Source organism: Mesoplodon densirostris, chromosome 12, assembly GCF_025265405.1.
Source record: "Mesoplodon densirostris isolate mMesDen1 chromosome 12, mMesDen1 primary haplotype, whole genome shotgun sequence".
In the NCBI taxonomy this organism is placed as follows: Eukaryota; Metazoa; Chordata; class Mammalia; order Artiodactyla; family Ziphiidae; genus Mesoplodon; species Mesoplodon densirostris.
In genome coordinates, this window is record NC_082672.1 from 17,525,307 (window position 1) to 17,544,751 (window position 19,445).

The following is a 19,445-nucleotide window of genomic DNA, read 5'->3' on the forward strand; positions in this document are numbered from 1 at the left end:
GCATGTGGGATCCTCACGGACCGGGGCACGAACCCGCGTCCCCTGCATCGGCAGGTGGACTCTCAACCACTGTGCCACCAGGGAAGCCCCCGACTTTCAGAATATATGAAATAGCCCCATTTACAAGAGGGATTGGGGGAGTGGGGAATAAAACAATGATTTGTAAATAAAACCTACCATGGTAGCACTTCCTATATTGAAATCCACCAGTGGATTTAAACTATTCTATCAAAATTTTAAATACTCGTAACTTTAACACAGCGGTTCCACATGCTAAGTGAAGAAGTGTGGGGAAATGCTGTCATTCCTATATGGAAAAATGCATATGCAGTTATCTTTGTCAATAAATACAGCACTTCTGAAAAGATATGCAAACACTGGTTATAATACTTACCTGTAGTGTGAGAAATAGGTGGCTGAGAGAAAAGGAAAGGGTCACTTATTGGTCTGTCTCAAGTGCACATTTTACCTACTCAAAATGTTGTATTACACACTCCCTCCTAATTAAACATGTGTTTTTATATCAACTGTGGCACACTAATATTGAAAAATGATTTTTGTCAAGCTAGTTGATTTCTAGAATATCCCAATCTAGATGTTTTTCTCTCTCAGTGGAAGACCTGGATTGTTTCCATTTAACGACACATGATATTGGGCAAGTCTGCATGGACTCAAACTCTTCATTTGAAAACAACGGGTTTAGACTAGAGGTGGCTTCCAAAAATCTCTTTCTGGGCTAAGATGCTGCAATTGTGTGACTTGATTATGCAATATTTGAAAAAAACCTGAAATAAATTGGCAAAGAGAATCTGAGTGAGTATGATAGTGAGTTTTTGTGATGTGGCAGAAGTAATTGTGTACAACTACTATTTTGACAATATATTTCATTCTTGGGCTTCCCTGGTGGCGCAGTGGTTGAGAGTCCGCCTGCCGATGCAGGGGACGCGGGTTCATGCCCCGGTCCGGGAAGATCCCACATGCTGCGGAGTGGCTGGGCACGTGAGCCATGGCCGCTGAGCCTGCGCGTCCGGAGCCTGTGCTCCGCAACGGGAGAGGCCACAGCAGTGAGAGGCCCATGTACTGCAAAAAAAAAAATATATATATATATATATATATATATATATATATATATATTTCATTCTTAAACCACACTTCATAAATTCCCTTTCATTTCTACTCTATGTACCTCTATAATACCCAGGGAACAACAAAAGAGGCATATTCAACTGAAGAAATTTATTTATTTTTTTTCTAGGTACATAGATGACATAATTATAGACAAGTTTTGATACATAGGAAAACCCTCTGTCCACCTTTTTGCTAAATGAATCATCACAATAATTTTTACAATTTTTAAAACAATACACAGCTTTCTTGGGCCGAAGCAATCGCAAGAACATATTGGTACTGGTATATTACAGCTACTTACAATGTTTAAGAACAGCAATGGAGAAAAATAAGTTATTTAAATATTGATTTCATATACAGAAAGTGCAATGTTGTTAGTTGTTATATAATTTGTTTGACAGTTTCTTGTTTATCAATTTAAAATCGAGATAACTTGGACTCAGACTATTATATTTTTTTTTCTGAAAATAATACAGTACACACATGCAGCATTGACTTGGTGAATTGACTTCTTTTGCTGCAATTATGAAGGAAAGTTTGCTCTGTCAGGAACGGATTTTCAATCGACTAGTTATTTCCAATTTCACCTATACCTGGAAAGAGAAAAGGCCTCTGACTAAGGCAAGGCCAGGAAAATCTACTTCTTGGTTATCTGGGAATGTAAGTAGTGGTTGGGACTGGCTGCACTTCCTTGTAGACAGCTTCAAAGGAAAAAATGACACACAATGGATGTGTAGCTACCTGAGCCAAACTGCCTCTCCAGGTTTCTTTTGTGCTTTCCAAAGACGACAATTTTCACCCTTCCTCAACATTCTGCACCAAGTGCAATGGATTCAAACTGGATATTGCTGAAGCTGACCACCTGTCTTCTGGCATCCACAGGAGGCCCCAAACCACCTCGGTCAAACATCACACACACACATTCAGGCTTTTCTAAGATCAAATTAAAAGTTTAAAGCAAAAGAAGACCAAACAAATACTAAAAGTAAAAAAACAAAAACAAATTTTTTTTAAAGCACAATAAAGTAAAAATAACCTCAGATTCCACAGACTAGGAAGCCCTTCCCACTGAAAATGATTCATGGTCCCTGAATTTCACTTCTATGCAAAGGCAATGATTTCCAAAGAAGAATGAAAAAGATACAGTTTGGCATTCTCAAAAACTCATATTCAGAAAGCTCCCTTTTCTGGCACCACTTTTACATGAAGTGAACATCTTACCGTGAAAATGAACGAACACTTTCCCCTTCTCCTCTGTTACCTATTACCTGACTTTATGTGTGGTCTTTTAGCTCAGCTTAAGCTATGAGCAGGCTCTCCCGGATGTCCTGCTGAGGTACGGAACACGCAGGGTTAGGAGCCCGTTTTACAGTGCCCACCTCACCACACACTTGAAATCCCTTCCAGTGACATAGGAGAGCCTTGCAGCCTCATTACCTTCTAAATGGAATGTCACAGCCCACAGGAATGTCATACCCCAGATGACAAAAATGGGCTGTTTTGAAGAGTTCAACAGAAATTTGGCAGCTTTAGCTTTTTTTCTACATTTCCACAACTTTTTACATGGCATCTTATAGAAGGTGACTATTATTGAAGAAATATAGATTATTCTTTCAAATGCATACCAAAAGCATGAAAAAAAAATGTCACCTGAGAATGTCCTTTTCCTCAGAAACATGGATCCAGATATATAAAGCAAATGGTAAAATGGTTTTGTAATTAATGAAATCACCTTTTTCTCCCCCTCCCCTGAGGGATATCGTTTGTTTTAATGAGTAGATGAAATATTACAGAACTTTTAAATCAAGGCTCAAAACATTTCTATTGTAAATGATCACACCCAGTGCTTAAAATAGGGTTCATGATAAGAATGTAAAGGAAAATCACTTTGTAAGCAATTGGAAACCATAATTTCTGTTTGCTAGAGAATCAGCCACTAGACTAAAAGAGAATGCTGAAATCAGTCGGAAGACAACTGAAAATATGCAACTACTTAATACATGGCCAATGTAGTTTGGCTCCAAAATGAACCTTTATTATATTTAAGTGAATTATCTAAATAAGAAAAGATGGAAAATAGTATTTTAATTATAAAACCAAAAACAAAAACTTTTAAAATATCTTATAAACTACTTCCCTTTTAAAAGACAACCTCCTTAAATATTCAACTTACAATGACCTTTTGCAAAGGTGATCTGTTAGCTAATGACTGAATTTTGGAATGGACACGGTCAAGATTCCAAGTCAATACTGCAGCACAATGACCAACATGGTAACAACACTAAACTGATTAAAATGAAAGATCATAACCTCAAACACACACATATACTCTCACACGTGATATCTTTGTGAATTTAAGAGCGCTTTTTACCAGATTTGTAGTTAGTTTAAAAACTGAAAGTCAACATGAAATTTGGCCTGATAAACACCCCTATAAAATAAGCCATGTTAGAGTGAGACAATTAGAAAAGCCCATTTCTGCTGGAAACATCCCAGATACGTTAGATGGCAGTCTACAATGAAGATTTGGAACTATGGTTACATGGCAGTGAACACTAAGTTAGATAACTGCTTAAAAGCTTACATTAAGGCAAATAAAAGCTGATTGCTAGAAAGCAATTATTAAAATGTCTCTTGTTTATCTAAAGGAGAATAGGGCTTTTTTTTCCCCTAGTGCAGCCAGATTTTCTTATTTTTGAACAAATGAGCCTGGTCAATAGTGTACAATGACTCCCGAGTCTGTTACTTTGGCCTGGCTAAAGCCCATCTGGGCCTTGGGAACCCTGCAGGGTGACAGACAGAAGGGCTAGAAACACGCTTAGAAACAGGACAGGCCCCTCTCTCTGCCCCCTGCCCTCACCCAGTGCACCAAGACAGACTGCAGGCAGAGCATTTGTGGCAAGTTGGCATCTTTGTTCTACTGTGTCCTGAAAACAAAAATAAGTGCTTGTCTTTTCTTTGGGGGTCAAAGAGAACCACACCAATTTCCTGGAGGGGGCTTTTCTGGAGAAGAGAGTCCCGTGCCAAGATTCCTAGTTCTGCTGGCCACACACTGGGCCTTTCTTCTGGGTCTGGTCTGCATGTCCAGCCAAGGAGGAATTGCATCAGCATCATAAACACAGTGAACGGGTGGCTCTTGTCCAGGGAGGTCCATTTCGGGCCTGACTACATGGCCTCGGGGCCTGGTGGCAGTTTGAAGAGTCTGGCTGCGGACACGAGCTTGCTTATGTGTCTCTCCTCTGTGATGCCGGCCTCCTGAAGGCAAGTGTGGGACAGAGAAGGCACTTGGCCCAGCGTGCTGAAGCCCGCTTCAGTGAGGGCACTGGCGTACATGGGCAGACCGATGGAAACCAGCCAATCCGACACGGATGAAACGCATCCGGGAGATAGGGGCTTCCTACAGATTTCTGTGAGTCCACCGCTTGGGATCTGGGTAACCAAAGAAAGCAATTTATCAAGATTCAACAGGTGCCACTGGAGAGCTCTTTCTTCTGTGCCTAAAAGGAACGCTACTGAAATATTATATTTATTACTACACTATCAGAAAGGGATAATGCTATGAGATGTCCAAGAACATGACTAGCATCAAGAATTCTTTCCTGGGCTTCCCTGGTGGCGCAGTGGTTGAGAATCTGCCTGCCAATGCAGGGGACACAGGTTTGAGCCCTGGTCTGGGAGGTTCCCACATGCCGCGAAGCAACTGGGCCCGTGCGCCACAACTGCCGAGCCTGCGTGTCTGGAGCCTGTGCTCCGCAGCAAGAGAGGCTGCAATAGTGAGAGGCCCGCGCACCGCGATGAAGAATGGCCCCCACTCGCCGCAACTAGAGAAAGCCCTCTCACAGAAACGAAAGACCCGACACAGCCATAAATAGATAGATAGATAGATAGATAAATAAATAAATAAATAAAAATTCTTTCCTGACTTCTCAAAGGTGAGACAAATCTTCAAGGAAGTGTTGGAGGTTCCAGAAGGTACCTGGAATTAGATCTAACCCCAATTATGTGTGTAAGTCTCCAAACTGTAATCATTTATATTTCTGGCTCTTTTGTCTCATGGGGGTCACGCTATTCAACTAATGATCCTTATGGTGCTTGAAGAAGCAAACCTATGTGATAGTGTGAAAAGTAAGATACTCAGTGGGTAAGGCTTTTATAAAGTAGATTTTCTTCTGTATTTTGAATCTACATTAACATCCAGAAAATTAAGCATTTAATCAATATAGTCATAAAGAATTAAAAATACAATAATAAATGTTGGCTAGGGCAGGGAAATGGACATTTATACTTGAATTCTGAGAAGGCCAAGTGCTACACCTCTCAGAAAGGCAATTTACCACCAAATGTGCAAACCCTTGAGACTTTGTGCAGTCTTGATGAAGCAAATCCTCTTGAAGGAATATATCTTCAGAAATTAACCCCAAAAGTCTACAAAAATTTATTAACCAGGAGGTCCTTCACTCAAGTGTCTAAAATAAACAGCTGGAAAAAATCTAAATTGTTTCAACAATGTGGAATTGGCTGAACTAGGACATACCTACTAGAGCACCTTGAAAAATTGATAAAATAAAAGAAATTTTAGTAAGAAAGAAAGAGGTTCACCCCCGGATAACTGAAAACAATAAGGTTTACAAACTGTACATGTACTATTATACATGTGCAGAGAAATGACTAGATGGACTTTTTCACAGTGCTGGGGTTATGGATAATTTTCAGCTTTTTCTCTCCAAAACGGTATTTTTAAATCTTTGTAGGCTGAATAGGTCTTACTCTCTCCCAGGTGTCTCCCTTAGATAGTTAGAACGAACCCTGGGCTACTTAGTGGCTGCTAGCATGCTCATCATTAAGCTCTAGAACTGAATGGACTTCAAAAAGCTGGGTGAGGGGAGCCCCGAAGCGTGGGCTGCTTACCGCCATGCGGTGCTGCTTCCGAAGCAGCTTCACGCGGATCTGGTCCATGTTGGTGGCAACGTCCCTCTCGGGCTGATCTAAGTCTTCCGCATATCTCTGTACCAGGGCCTCAGGAATCCCACAGCGGCCGTGCTGCGAGGGAACAGAAATCTCTTATCGAGGGTTGCGAGGATTTTTTTCCTTCCCCAAGAACGGCAAACACAAGGTAGGATAAGACATTTAGCTACTAGAAAATAGGACCAAAAGTTTTAATTTGAAGTGAGTATATTTTCTTTAGTGTCAGGATGGATGTTTTAGAGACAATACTTTTACGTCTTTATCTTTTAAGTAGTTATGAGCTCTAGAAAAATGTTTTGAAATATGGTTAAAGCAGGACACAATCATTCTCTATTTTGGGGTCCAACGCCCTCACCTCACTCTTATCTGATCATTTTGCAAAATGTTATTGAAGACAGTCTTCTAAACTGCAGGGGAGAAGGGCAAATTTGTGCCCTACAGAGTCTACTGTTGGTTCCTCAAGTACAAAGTAGAGTTATACCGCTATATCACTAGACCAGCATTTACTGTACAGTAGAATTCTCACTACTTTCCATTCAAAGGGGTTCATTCACTAAATATCAGAAGGCAGAGGAGTATTTTATTGTAAGGCACTCTTGGTCCTAAGAAGTTTATAACAAAGACTCCTGGGAATGCATTATAACAATTCATGCATTCCTAGGAGTAACATACGGCTACATCTATTATCGTGTATTTGTATTCAAAGTCATTTTGGTATTGGCAGATCTACTCTTTTATTTTTCTTCAAATGAGAAATGAGTTTTCATTATAGGTCTCAATGTTTTTAGTACAATGAGGTATCTTTTCCCGTTACCCATACAGATAATTATACAGTACAATTATTACATCTGAATAGGGCTCTACAATTTTCAAAGTAGGTTCAGGTTTATTTTATTTGCTCCTATTCATACCTCTAAGAGGTAGTTATGCAGGTCATTATTAATTCCATTTTACGCACAGGGAAATGAAATGGGGATCTGTTAAAGTCTAAAAACAAAGATGTTGAAGAAGACATGGAAACTGGAACTCACGTCTATCCTTTCAGGAACTGGGCCTAGTACTGACTGATAGCTCTCCCTGCAAAGGATAGCTGCCCCAAATTAAATACAAACAAGCGAAAGAAGAGAAGAGAAAAGAAGAGAAGGGAAAAGAGAAGAAACCCCTGAGGCTGTGTCTGCATTTAATCTGGGCACTGTGCTACCAGTTCATTTGAACACCAAGCGTGGGGTGGCAGGAGCCCCCACCGTGGGCCACCCGTACGGTCACTGTCCATCGGCCCTCGCTGCCAGCTGGCCTCCGGGGGCTGGGAGGTGGGGGGCAGTGCCGTTCCTCTCGCCTGGCCCCCGCCCGACTTAGAAGAGCCTGTGCAGTGGGGTCAGGGCCCCAGATACCTTATCGGAATAGGGCTCCTCGGTGAGGTCGATGCCTTCGGCCCGCAGCTTCTTCTCGGTGAGCATCTCCAGGTCCACCCCGCGGGTGCAGGAGACCTTCCTGGCCAAGGCAGGGCCAAGCCGCACGCCATGCTCCTGGAGGCTGGCACTCTCAGGCAGCTCCGACAGCCAGGGTGGAGGCCTGGCGCTCGGCGGGCTGCCCGGCTCCGGCCCTGGGGGAGGCCTGGCCACTGGCAGCAGGGGACAGTCACTGGGGCCGCCGGGGCTGCCCTTTTTAAGGGGCAGGCTAGGTACATCGGGGCCAGGGGCACCGGGGGGACCAGGAGGGACCGGAGGCAGCCCATTGGCGAGGCGCTCCCTGCTCTTCTTGGCGGGGACGGGGGGAGGCTGGGTGGGAGGTCTGGCCTGCGTTCTGGCCTCAGGGCCCCTCTGCTCAGCATCCATGCCTTCTTTGGTGCCCGGAGGGTGATGTGTCCCTTCGAAATCGAGCCCTTTCCTGTGACCCTCAAGAGGCGTCCTTGTTAAACCGTGTTTAACGGCGGGCGGTTGGGCGTCATAGGTTTTGGGAAAACACGGAGGAGGGGATGTGCCATGTGAATAGGCAGCCATCGGGCCATCCAGTTTCTTAGTAGTCGTTTTCTGAGGTTCAGAAAATCTCTTGCTTTGGGTCAGTAGCAGTGCATTGTCAACAGCAGAATCTAGTTTGGGGCTTTGAATCTTTGTGATGGAGGGCGCTATCTTTTGTGGCACTTTGGGTACAATCTGAGGGGAAGGTTCTGTCACCTCACCAGGCACATCTTTTTCAGGCTCTCCTTGAAGGTCGTCCAGGGAGTGGGATCGGGGCCAAGTCTCCACGGTCTGGGGGCCCTCCAGGGTCTCACAGCTCCGGCAGATGGAAACAGGGAGGCTTCTTCGGTTTTTATTCAAGTCAGTCACACATGGGGGATCACAGTGCTTGGAGGTGTGAGGGGTGAGACCACTGCCCAGCCTCCCCTCCCCTCCCGGCTTCAGCGCATCTACTGGCTTCGTTAGAGGCAAGGTTGGGTAGTTGCCCAGCTGATTCCTGTTGAAAGACTTCACGCTGGACTCAGCTGAAGATTTGGCAGAGGGGCTGGTTTTCCGAGACTTGCCTACGAGACAAGGAAATATTTTACAATCACATTTTAAAAAGCGCATCAGGGGCTTCCCTGGTGGCGCAGTGGTTGAGAGTCTGCCTGCCGATGCAGGGGACACGGGTTCATGCCCCAGTCCGGGAAGATCCCACATGCCGCAGAGCGGCTGGGCCTGTGAGCCATGGCCGCTGAGCCTGCGCGTCCGGAGCCTGTGCTCCACAACGGGAGAGGCCACAGCGGTGAGAGGCCCATGTACCGCCAAAAAAAAAAAAAAAAAAAAAAAAAAGCGCAAATCAATCAAACTGATGTAAAAGGTGTGCTAATGTAATTGAAATCTCCAACTCTTACATCCCACTGTTGAATTACATTAAGGACATAAAATCACCACTGGTGATGTAGAGTTACTGTGGTCCCATGTTTATTTTTAGAAAGAATTCTTAGTCTTATTAAAGGACTCAGGGAGATGAAAGTTAATTGAGTTATGTGGAAAGAAAATATGCTGTGTCAGGCAATAAAATAAATCTAGGCCTTATGTCTGTTCGTAGCTGCAGTCAGCGTGGAACAAGGCACACCCACACCCCATTTAGGAGCCACACTGATGGGATTTCTGTTTAGGGAGTACAGTTTCCTAAGACCATGGTTGAAAAAAGGAGGTAGGACTGAATTCTGGGACAAGTTCTTTAAATGGTATTCCCCAAGGTTCACTGGTGACCGGTGAATTCTCAAACCTTTCAAGCCCTCCCTGCTTTGTGTTTTGCTTAGGTGTGTAAAATAAAGGTACCCTGGAAACAGTCAGCCGACCTTGGTACAAATGAGTAAGCAAACTGAAGTGTGTCGCCACAGACAATCTATTAGATACTGATATGGTTCTAATTGCCACTGAAGCGATAGACCTGATTAAAATAAAATGATTGTTAGACTGATAACTTATCAACCAGTCACAGTCTACTTAGTTGACAACTGTTGACTGATACTAATTGTTACTGCTGTCTTGTGAACAGAGCCACCCATGGTAACCCTGAGTGCACCTGACCGCAATCCACTTAGGATTCCTCTTCTGTTTGAGACAAGTAAGCTGTCTGAATTTCCTACGGACTGCTTCCCGACTGTTAGGACAGGGAAGCAACAAACAAGGCATGCGGCCCTCAAATGGCCCTCTCCCTCTGAAACTGCTCAGGCCGTGCCGCCGCTGCTCGTGTGGCCCAACTTGGTAAGTTGTTCTCCTTATGGACCTAATAGTTCCCAACTCTCAAATGTTGGTTTTTATTGCGAAAAGAAGAGGACATAGGAGACACACAATTTAGGTTTTATGGCTGCAGGTGTTTTAGGTGGAATTTATTCACCTCACACAGAAGTCAGCAGAGGCTAACTAGAAACGAGAATGGCGAAGAAGTCAGAAAGGAAAAGGTGAGCACTGCGTTCTCGATGGTCAGAGAATGGTCTCTTTTCAGAACACTGCACTTTTAAATCAGTACTTTTCAAAGCAGGAGGATACTTTTTTTTTTTTTTTTTTTTTTTTTTTTGCGGTACGTGGACCTCTCGCTGTTGTGGCCTCTTCCGTTGCAGAGCACAGGCTCCAGACGCACAGGCTCAGCGGCCATGGCTCACAGGACCAGCCGCTCTGCGGCATGTGGGATCTTCCCGGACCAGGGTACGAACCCACGTCCCCTGCATCGGCAGGCAGACTCCCAACCACTGCGCCACCAGGGAAGCCCAGGAGGATCCTTTTTAATGAAGCTTCATTTATAAAACAGATCAAAGTTGAAGTGTGGAGGTTTCTCAAGGCCCAGGTCCACACACCGCCACCAAGGCCCCTATCCTCAGGACCCCACAGACCACAGTTAAAAACCAGGGCCTTAGGCAGCATGAGCTTGTGAACCAGAAATTACGAACTGCGTAAGAGGGACTGCTTCTGTAAACCTTGCATTTATTTCTCCACTCGGTGAAAATACTCTCCTAGTAAAACCAGAACAAAATCGTGCAGCTTGGTTTAATGTTTGAGAAAACAAAGGTGGGGAGGTACCATGTCCTTAACTGTTACGTGGACAAAGCAGAAAAGATGGGTGGGGGGGGAGAAATGTCAAATCTATTTTGAAAACATCTTGCTTTTCAAGTGCTTTTGGTTGGTTTGAATTGTGGACTTCCGGCAATTTCATATCTTCAGTGTACATGTTTATGCTGCTTTTCAAAGTGAAATTTATGGTTGATCCTGTTGTTCCAAAATTTGTTTAGTAAATGTCTTCTATGTGCACATAACTATGGAGGATATACGTAAACCACTGATTCAAACTGAGTCCACATTTGTAGTGGGTATGGGAGCCAAAAACATGCATTCTCCAATAACTTCCAGAAACTAGATCATGAGGAGGGCTGGCCCAGTGATGTGAAGTTTGGGGGTCATAACTCTGAGTCCCCAGTCATGCTGTCTGTGGGGAGAAAGGAAGCACCATATTGGATGTGGGTAATTATATTCTTTCTGTCTAGCTGGTCTGAAGTTTTGAGATTTTTTTAAAAACAAAAATGTGCTCTTTAAGATTTAATTATATACCCTTCATTCAGAGATCTAGCTTTCATAAAAATGAAGAAATGTTTGAATAGACTTTTCACATTGTTTTAATATGAATTAAGATATTTTCATACTGTAATGATGATATACTGCTACCAGGATCTAACCGTTTTTTGTGGGGTTTTTTGAATTTTAGAATTTTATTTCTTTTTTATACAGCAGGTTCTTATTAGTTATCCTTTTTATACATATTAGTGTATATATGTCAATCCCAATCTATCTGTTTATGGAAGGAGTCATCGTGCAACTGAGATTCCTGAACTAACGAGCATGCCTGTTTTCCCAGGGCAGTGTCCAAACACTGAGGGCCGCCCCTGCTCAGGCTTTACTGTCTATTTAAGAAGAAAACTTGAGGTGAGGGATGATGATGATACTGAAGGAACCAAACCTTCATGCCCTGGCTTTGCATCATGTTCTCAGCGGGGCTCCTCAAAATCCTCATATTGAAATGAGAGACTCACGGATGACAGTCCCAAGCACCGGGATATTCTTGCTCTTCAGAATAAATAAGCAAACAAATAGGCAAAGAGACCTTTTATGGTATATGTTGCTTTTTTCCTTGTTCCCAAAATAGGTCCACCTATTTTCATCTAATCCATGGTTTGTGAAAGTACTTATGATAACATACAAACTAAATCCCTTCTGGCTTGAAGTTCAACTAAGCCCCGATACCCCTGGCTGATGTATGACGACATTAAGTAGTTAGAGTATGGACTTGAAAATGCTTATGGTATTGGAAAGTCAGGTCTAAAATATTGTCCACCATTGACTGAGAGCCTATTATTATGAGTCAGAGTGGTGCCAAGAGGAAAAGAACAAGGGCTTCAGTTATTATTTAATTTCTCTTTAGCATCCTCATCTATAAAATATGCACTGCAGGATCTGAGTGATAATTAGCAATTGCATACGTGCGCACCTAGCCCACTGCCTCACTCATAATCAGTGTTTACAAAGTGTTAGGTATTTTTAATATATTATTACTTTGTATTAGAATAATCTGTTTAAAAAAACTCACATTACCATTTAAGAAATAAGGAGGAGGACTTCCCTTGTGGTGCAGTAGTTAAGAATCCGCCTGCCAATGCAGGGGACACGGGTTCGATCCCTGGTCAGGGAAGATCCCACATGCCGCGGAGCAACTAAGCCCGTGCGCCACAACTACTGAGCCTGCGCTCTAGAGCCCACGAGCCACAGCTACTGAGCCCGTGTGCCACAACTACTGAGCCTGCACTCTAGAGCCTGCGAGCCACAACTACTGAGCCCTTGTGCCACAACTACTGAAGCCCGCATGCCTAGAGCCCGTGCTCCGCAACAAGAGAAGCCACTGCAAGGAGAAGCCCATGCACGGCAACAAAGAGTAGCCCCCGCCCACGAGTAGAGAAAGCCCACGCGCAGCAATGAAGGCCCAACGCAGCCAAAAATAAATAAATAAGTAAGTAAATAAATTTGTTTAAAGAAAAAAAAAGAGGTAAGGAGGAGTTGGAGATGTAATTTGGCCAAAGTCTTCAGCTATGCCCTATTCACGTTCAAACCCCAGGTCACCCCACTCTAAAGCCCCACAGCTCTTTGCATGATCCAGATGGGGGGAGGGGCCTAAACCTCTAAGAGCAGCAGGACAATGGAAAGTTTAGGGTCCCTTTCTCTGACACACAAGTTTAAACTCTTTCCAATTATGTGCTATGTGGGATGGAAGAGTAACTGATGAAAGACCTCTCTACTCATTTCTCAACGTCATCAGTTGCCTAGGTTCTTGAGAGATGTTCCTCCCTCCTAAGGATCTTAATTAAGCACCATTCACCCTGGAAAAACTCCTCTCCCTATTGCCAGTTTTCCCAAAAGCAATGGCTCAGGCTGAGGAAGAAAGACAGTCATTAGCCAAAGCACAGATGTCAAGAAATGGCCCAGAAGGCTTGCGTATGGAGATGCATTCATGATTATTTGTGCTGACAGTACCGTTTTCCAAGTTCTCACTGCTTTCATAGCATCCTGAGTCTCGTGGAGAGCATCCACTCAAGCCCTGGCTGTCAACAAGCAGCTTCTCCTGGGATCCGAACTGGTCGCTGTTACCTAAAGAAGATGAAAACATAGCATGGGATCGTAAGAGGAATGAAAAGCAGGCTCCAAATCAACTGCATCCCAATTTTATCCTCAGCTCTCATAATACATTTTGAAGCCTTGGACTTTGGAAGAGAACAAATTATTTTCAAGTAAATGAGATAAAAATAAACGAGTGAGGGCTTCCCTGGTGGCGCAGTGGTTGTGAGTCCACCTGCCGATGCAGGGGACACGGGTTCGTGCCCCGGTCTGGGAAGATCCCACATGCCGTGGAGCGGCTGGGCCCGTGAGCCATGGCCGCTGGGCCTGTGCGTCCGGAGCCTGTGCTCCGCAACGGGAGAGGCCACAGCGGTGAGAGGCCAGCGTACCACAAAAAAAAAAAAAAAAAAAAAAAAAAGAATGAGTGAGATCAGAACACTTTTCTTTTCAAATCAAGTATCACAGGAAGGTAAGTTTGTAGAGAGAGGACATAGCTGAAATACATCAATGCCTTTTAAGTTACCCTCAGGCCAACCAGGGAGAGGAGAAATTCAGAGCATCATGTCAAAAGTGAGGGGAGAGCAACCACAGTCTGCACATTCTATAAAGAGGGCATGGCTGGCCTTATGTAGGTTCAAAGTTACAGGAAGACTGTCTTTCAATCATTATGCAGACTAAATGCTTGGTCGATAAAAATAGAAACCAAGAAAACATTTTCTACCTAAAATAAGTAGTTGACGATGAATGGCTTTAATTTACTTTTCTTTCTCTTCACTTCGTCTCCCCCCCCCAGCACACACACACACACACACACACACACACACACACACGCACACACTAAATCAATAAACCAGAAATCTGATGCCTTTTCTTGGGTCATTAAAAAAAAATTGCGGGAAGGCTGAGGGCTGCCACTCCTACTGTCCACTGACCACTTCCTGTTTGTACTTCTCACGTGGAAAGCATTTTATAACAGAAATCATGGCGGAACAAGCCCTTAAATTCGAGCACCAAATTAAGAAATGCTATTTTTAAAGTGATTAATGAAAAATTAACTAATTGGAAGCAAAAGAGAAAAACCCTTTCCCCTCCCCCGCACCAAACGTGGAACATTCTAGAGTGGTGTCCTCATTGTGTGGAGGAGTCTGTGGATTTGGAATGGCCTTTGTTCTAGCCTAGCATGTTATTTTGGCAAATGAGACTTATAAAATGAGGGCTTGGAGCTATCAATTACAACCCAGGAAGAGGAATCAAGGCAGTTTGTCCTTGGCGAGATAGTTCAGTGTATTGCAGCAGCCAAACAGACTCCAAAGTGCTGACCGACGGGAATAAAACAGAAGACTTGTCCCTGCCACTGCAGGAAAAGGCAGACTGTGCCTGCATCTTTCGGGATGCCAGCCTCACCACACAGCAGGCTACCTGAAGTTATTATGGGGAGTGAAGGGGTCCCTTGCATCGCCTGAAAACCACACTTCAATCCATAAAATCATGAGGCCTATTCAAGGGGCTAGAGCCACTTTCTTCCTGAAGGATCCAATCAGCAGCTACTTGCAGGAACCCAACAAATTTAGCAAAATTCCCTAAAACTAAAAGCTAGTGTTGGGCTTCCCTGGTGGTGCAGTGGTTGAGAGTCTGCCTGCCGGTGCAGGGGACATGGGTTCGAGCCCTGGTCTGGGAGGATCCCACATGCCGCAGAGCAACTGGGCCCGTGAGCCACAATTGCTGAGCCTGCGCGTCCGGAGCCTGTGCTCCGCAGCAGGAGAGCCCGTGACAGTGAGAGGCCCGCGCACCGTGATGAGGAGTGGCCCCTGCTCGCCGCAACTAGAGAAAGCCCTCGCACAGAAACGAAGACCCAACACAGCCAAAAATAAATAAATAAATAGATAGATAGATAGATAGATAAATAAATAAATAAAAGCTAGTGTTTCCCCAGGAGGCTGTCCTTCATGAGGGAGAATGAAGAGGCGGGGCACCTTAGATGTACTGCACACTCAAGGCCACTTCCTCCCCGCACCCCACACTCACTAGAATTAATGCCAAGGCACCAGGACGAGAAAGATGGGGAGCTGGAATCACGAACATTCTCACAGCCAAGTAAGGGCGAAGGGCTGGGTTGTGGAGCTGAAACTCCATTTGGACATGACCTGAACTTGGACTAAAGCTCTCCCCAACCCCATCTCAACACACACACACACACACACACACACACACACACACACGGAGAAAGAATACGCTAAGACATTGATGAGACATCCAAACATCAAAAGGTGCTTATGCGCGAGGACACGTGCCATTTTCTGGAGCGTAGCTACCTTGGAAAAGAAGGGAAAGGAATGGGATTCTTGGAGAGCAGGCCTTCCAATGGGCTTGCAACACTTAGGTCTTTAAAAAATAAGCACTGGGGGCTTCCCTGGTGGCGCAGTGGTTGGGAGTCCGCCTGCCGATGCAGGGGGCGTGGGTTCGTGCCCCGGTCTGGGAGGATCCCACGTGCCGTGGAGCGGCTGGGCCCGTGAGCCGTGGCCGCTGGGCCCGTGCGTCCGGAGCCTGTGCTCCATGGTGGGAGAGGCCACAGAGGTGAGAGGCCCGCGTACCACAAAAAAAAAAAAAAAAAAAGCACTGAAGTAAATATGACAAAATGGTATGTGGATTTGTTTTACTTTTCTCTGTACTTTCCTGCATATTTGAAATAATTCCCGATTAAAATTCTTAATTCTTATGAAAATGATTTTGTTCAACGAGAGCTTTCATCTGGCAGACCCAGGAGAGTGGGTCTGGGATCAGCAGAAGGAACTGCCCCGGGACAATGGGAGTCTTTTCCAAATGGAACCCTGCAGGAAGGCTGGCATTCCCCGTGCACAGATGCAGTGAGAGAAGCTGGACCCATCTGAGTGCCAAGCACTGATGCAGATGTGCCTCTTGCTCTTGTGGGGGGCTGAGCTGGAAGATGTGCAAGATCTCTCAGATCTCAGCAGGTCTCTGGATCTGTCTAGTCTGACAGAAATGTATTGTGTTCCTCTAAGGTATCAGTTACTTAGAGTACTTCTTAAACACAATGAATTTAAAAGCGCGGAATGTAGAATCTTCTAATCCTACGATAAGCCTGCATTCAGGTTCTTGGTGCTCACTGGCACCCCTGAGCCCTTGAAGCCTTTGTTTTAGAACCGCTAAAAAGAAGTACCCATTTATGTATGCGGGATGTTCTGTACAGTGGCACGGCACAGATTCAAAATGGGATTTATGAAGAAGCAAAGAGCCTTCCTTAGACCTGTGAGTGAGCATCATGAGGGGCAAAGATTTCCTCCTATAAAATATGCCTAAGTGCACACCTCAGGACGTGATCCCGGGAGGGACAAGGAGTCTTAGCCCTTGTGGCATGACGGAGACAGACCCTGCGCCTTATACTCAGAGTTTAGCTTTGCTCCTCCAGTGTCTAAATGCTAAAGGAAACGCAATGGATGGAGTTTATAAACCAGCTGTTCTCAGTGGCTGAGGAAGAGCAGATGAACTATCTTACAGAGCAGATGTGGTCCAGGAGACTGGATGATTGCACGTTCGTTGATATTCATGTAGCTGGTTGGCCATTCCAGGCACTGGGCCAGGCTCTGACACAACCTGGCCACAGATCCCCAAGGTGTCTCCTGGGGAGCTCCAACACTAAAGAGACCAGGTTATCAAGTGATATTAACTAAGAAACACAATTCCCTCCAAATCTATCCCTGAAGGCAGTGTGTTTATCTAGGGTTTAGGCATCTATTTGATGGTGTGTCATCAGTTAATTTAGAGGGAGGACTTATGAAGCAGAAGTGAATTGAACTGCACTGAGACACGTGCTTCCATGTCTCTTGGGCCTGATACATTCAGTAATGTACATTTTTTTTTCCCACCGTTCACCATGGTTTTGGTGTGTCTTTTAGCAATGGACATGCTATTAGCTACTGATATCCCTGAAGCAGACCATTTGAAAGGAAATGCATTTGAATTCAATAACTGGCAAGGATACTCCCCACTTCGTGATGAATAATTTCAGGAATATTTCTGATGTCAGATGGAAGAATAAAGAGCAAGATAAGACCCAGTTAATGGAGCAAAGGACACAGTGTATTCAAACAGACTACATGAAAGCTGGGAGCTCACGAAATTCTCTTCCTGGGTTGTAAACATGAGCTATCATTTCAGCTGAGAAATCGCAGCATGGAATTCTCTGCTCCACATATTCACTGGAGATTATTTCCTGCTTCTTTAAAGCAAGCTGATGAATTTCATTTATTCATTAATTAACCTATTCAATCAGAAAACAACTCCTCCTGTGCTTTGAGAAGTAATGAACCCCTGGTGGGGCAAGATACTCCCAGTTTGTCAGTTGCTCTTGTGCCCAGGTATCCTAATGACCTCCTGAAGGCTGCACATCCCACCAGCCCCCAAGGTGGCATGAACTGTGTGTCTTAAGAAAACTGCAGTTCAATTCTCAGTCACTCAGAGGAGCGTTTTCCTCAACGATTACCTAGAAACATGCCAGGAAAGTATAGGCTAGTAAGGTTTTCTTTTGCTCCTGCATTGGCAGGAAGGTCTGCTTTGGGAATCTATGTCTTTGTGCTATTTGACAAAATACAAAATTGACCTTGGCTTTGGAAAGAGTAGGATCGAATGAGTGACTCCAAGGACCCAAGCATATGCTCGCAGCTTATGGGACGCCTGCTGGTGACCTGAGAACGTGGCGGATCTAACAGTGAACACGTCTGTGCTGGGAAGGACTTACTGTCATATTCCTGTAACAGCTCCACGGCTGTCAAGAGAACAGCTCTGTGCTCTGGGTCCCTGATATTTAACTCGTCCAAATCTTCCTCCTCCAGGAGCTTAAAGGTGTCCAAATCTTCGTATCCATTGAACAGGAAAGTGGGCATGTGCTCCTGGAGGGAAACAAGACAGAAGTGAGTCAGCAGCCTGGTCGTGTGATCCACGACCGATGACCGGCCTCAAACCCCTGAACTCTTTTTCCATAGTCATTTTTATGCTCATTCAAAAATTAGTAAGTATCCTTTGTAGCACAGTCTGTACCTCCCAGTCCTACAGCTTAGTGGGCAGGCGGGGTACTTCATTCATCAGGGGCTAAGAAGATTTACACTGCAGGCTGAGATGGACTCCACTGGCTTGCATTTTAATTGTGCCCTTGCTGTGAGCTGAAGCCTGTAATGCCACCCAGTGTGCAGTAGAGGATATTCTTCTTTCATTTAGAGCTACTGAAATCCAGCTCACAGGGACCTGTGACTTCCTCAGTAGCAAGACAGTTTTTGCAAGGCGGAAACAGAATCTAGCATGTAGACCCACCCCGCTAGATGCCGGGAGTAATGGTGGGAGAGAGGGTGGAAGGGAGAATCCTGACAGCCTCTGAGAAGCCAACCAGAGCGCCAGGAGTTTGTGCTTACAGCCCTTCCTGGTAGTGGCTTGAAGCTCACAGCTCTTTGGACTAGGAGCACATTTCGACCTAGAGTTCATGCTATCGCCCCCAGCGGAGGTCAAGAGCAGAGTCATGGTGCTGGAAACTACTTCTGTAGGATAATGGGTACTCATCATAGCAGATGCGGGGCCAGGACAGGACGGAACTAACTTTGAGATTGATGCGATCCAGGAGATCCTCCACTGACTTGGGCTGGGGGGGTCTTCCTTTCCTCCTCCTCCTGGTGGGGCGCTTGGGCTTCTCCTCTTCCTCGTTGAGCACGTCCACGTAGATGAATTTGAATGTGCCCACCTTGTTGTTCAGCAGGCCCATCCAGGTGCCCATGGGGGGTTTGCTGATTATATCAATGATGTCTCCTTTCTGTGGCCCAGGGAACAAAGACCTTTCCGTTAGGGACATTTCCAAGCACGAACCATCTGTCAATCAGAAGCGTGAATCACACGCTTGTGAAGACACTATGAAGACCAGAATCAGAGCTCCACGAGTCACCTGCTACGATGGGGAGTCTGGCGGATACCGGACAGAGCCCTCCTGACCGTGCCAGATCTCATGGAGGCCCAAGGTCCCATCCCCTCTGGCCTCCTGCAGCACAGGACAGTGGCCCGAGGTGTCTGTCCACCAGGGCTCAGGGCTGGGTGGGCACCTGGCTCTCTAAATGCCCTGCCCTTACCCAGAGAGCACCTACTTCTTAGAAAAAGAATTCCCACCAATCAGATGTCAGTGGCAAACGCTGTCCTGTAATCGCTTCATACATTTCGTGGAACCCAATCTGTCCCATATGAATGTCACTGATC

General features: G+C 45.1%; 1 protein-coding gene across 6 annotated transcripts in view; it reads right to left on the minus strand.

The window, feature by feature from the left end:
- Window positions 1-1,235: 1,235 nt before the first annotated feature.
- Window positions 1,236-19,445, minus strand: part of SASH1 (SAM and SH3 domain containing 1) — a 266,274-nt gene continuing 248,064 nt past the window's right edge. For all 6 annotated transcript variants that reach the window (XM_060114659.1, XM_060114657.1, XM_060114660.1 and 3 more), the window contains 6 exons: window positions 18,802-19,011; window positions 17,953-18,103; window positions 13,116-13,229; window positions 7,485-8,614; window positions 6,037-6,168; window positions 1,236-4,557 (listed from right to left, as the gene is read on the minus strand). In XM_060114659.1, coding sequence (XP_059970642.1) covers window positions 4,294-4,557; window positions 6,037-6,168; window positions 7,485-8,614; window positions 13,116-13,229; window positions 17,953-18,103; window positions 18,802-19,011 — 2,001 coding nt within the window. In that variant the 3' untranslated portion in view covers window positions 1,236-4,293. The remainder of the gene's footprint in view (window positions 4,558-6,036; window positions 6,169-7,484; window positions 8,615-13,115; window positions 13,230-17,952; window positions 18,104-18,801; window positions 19,012-19,445) is intronic.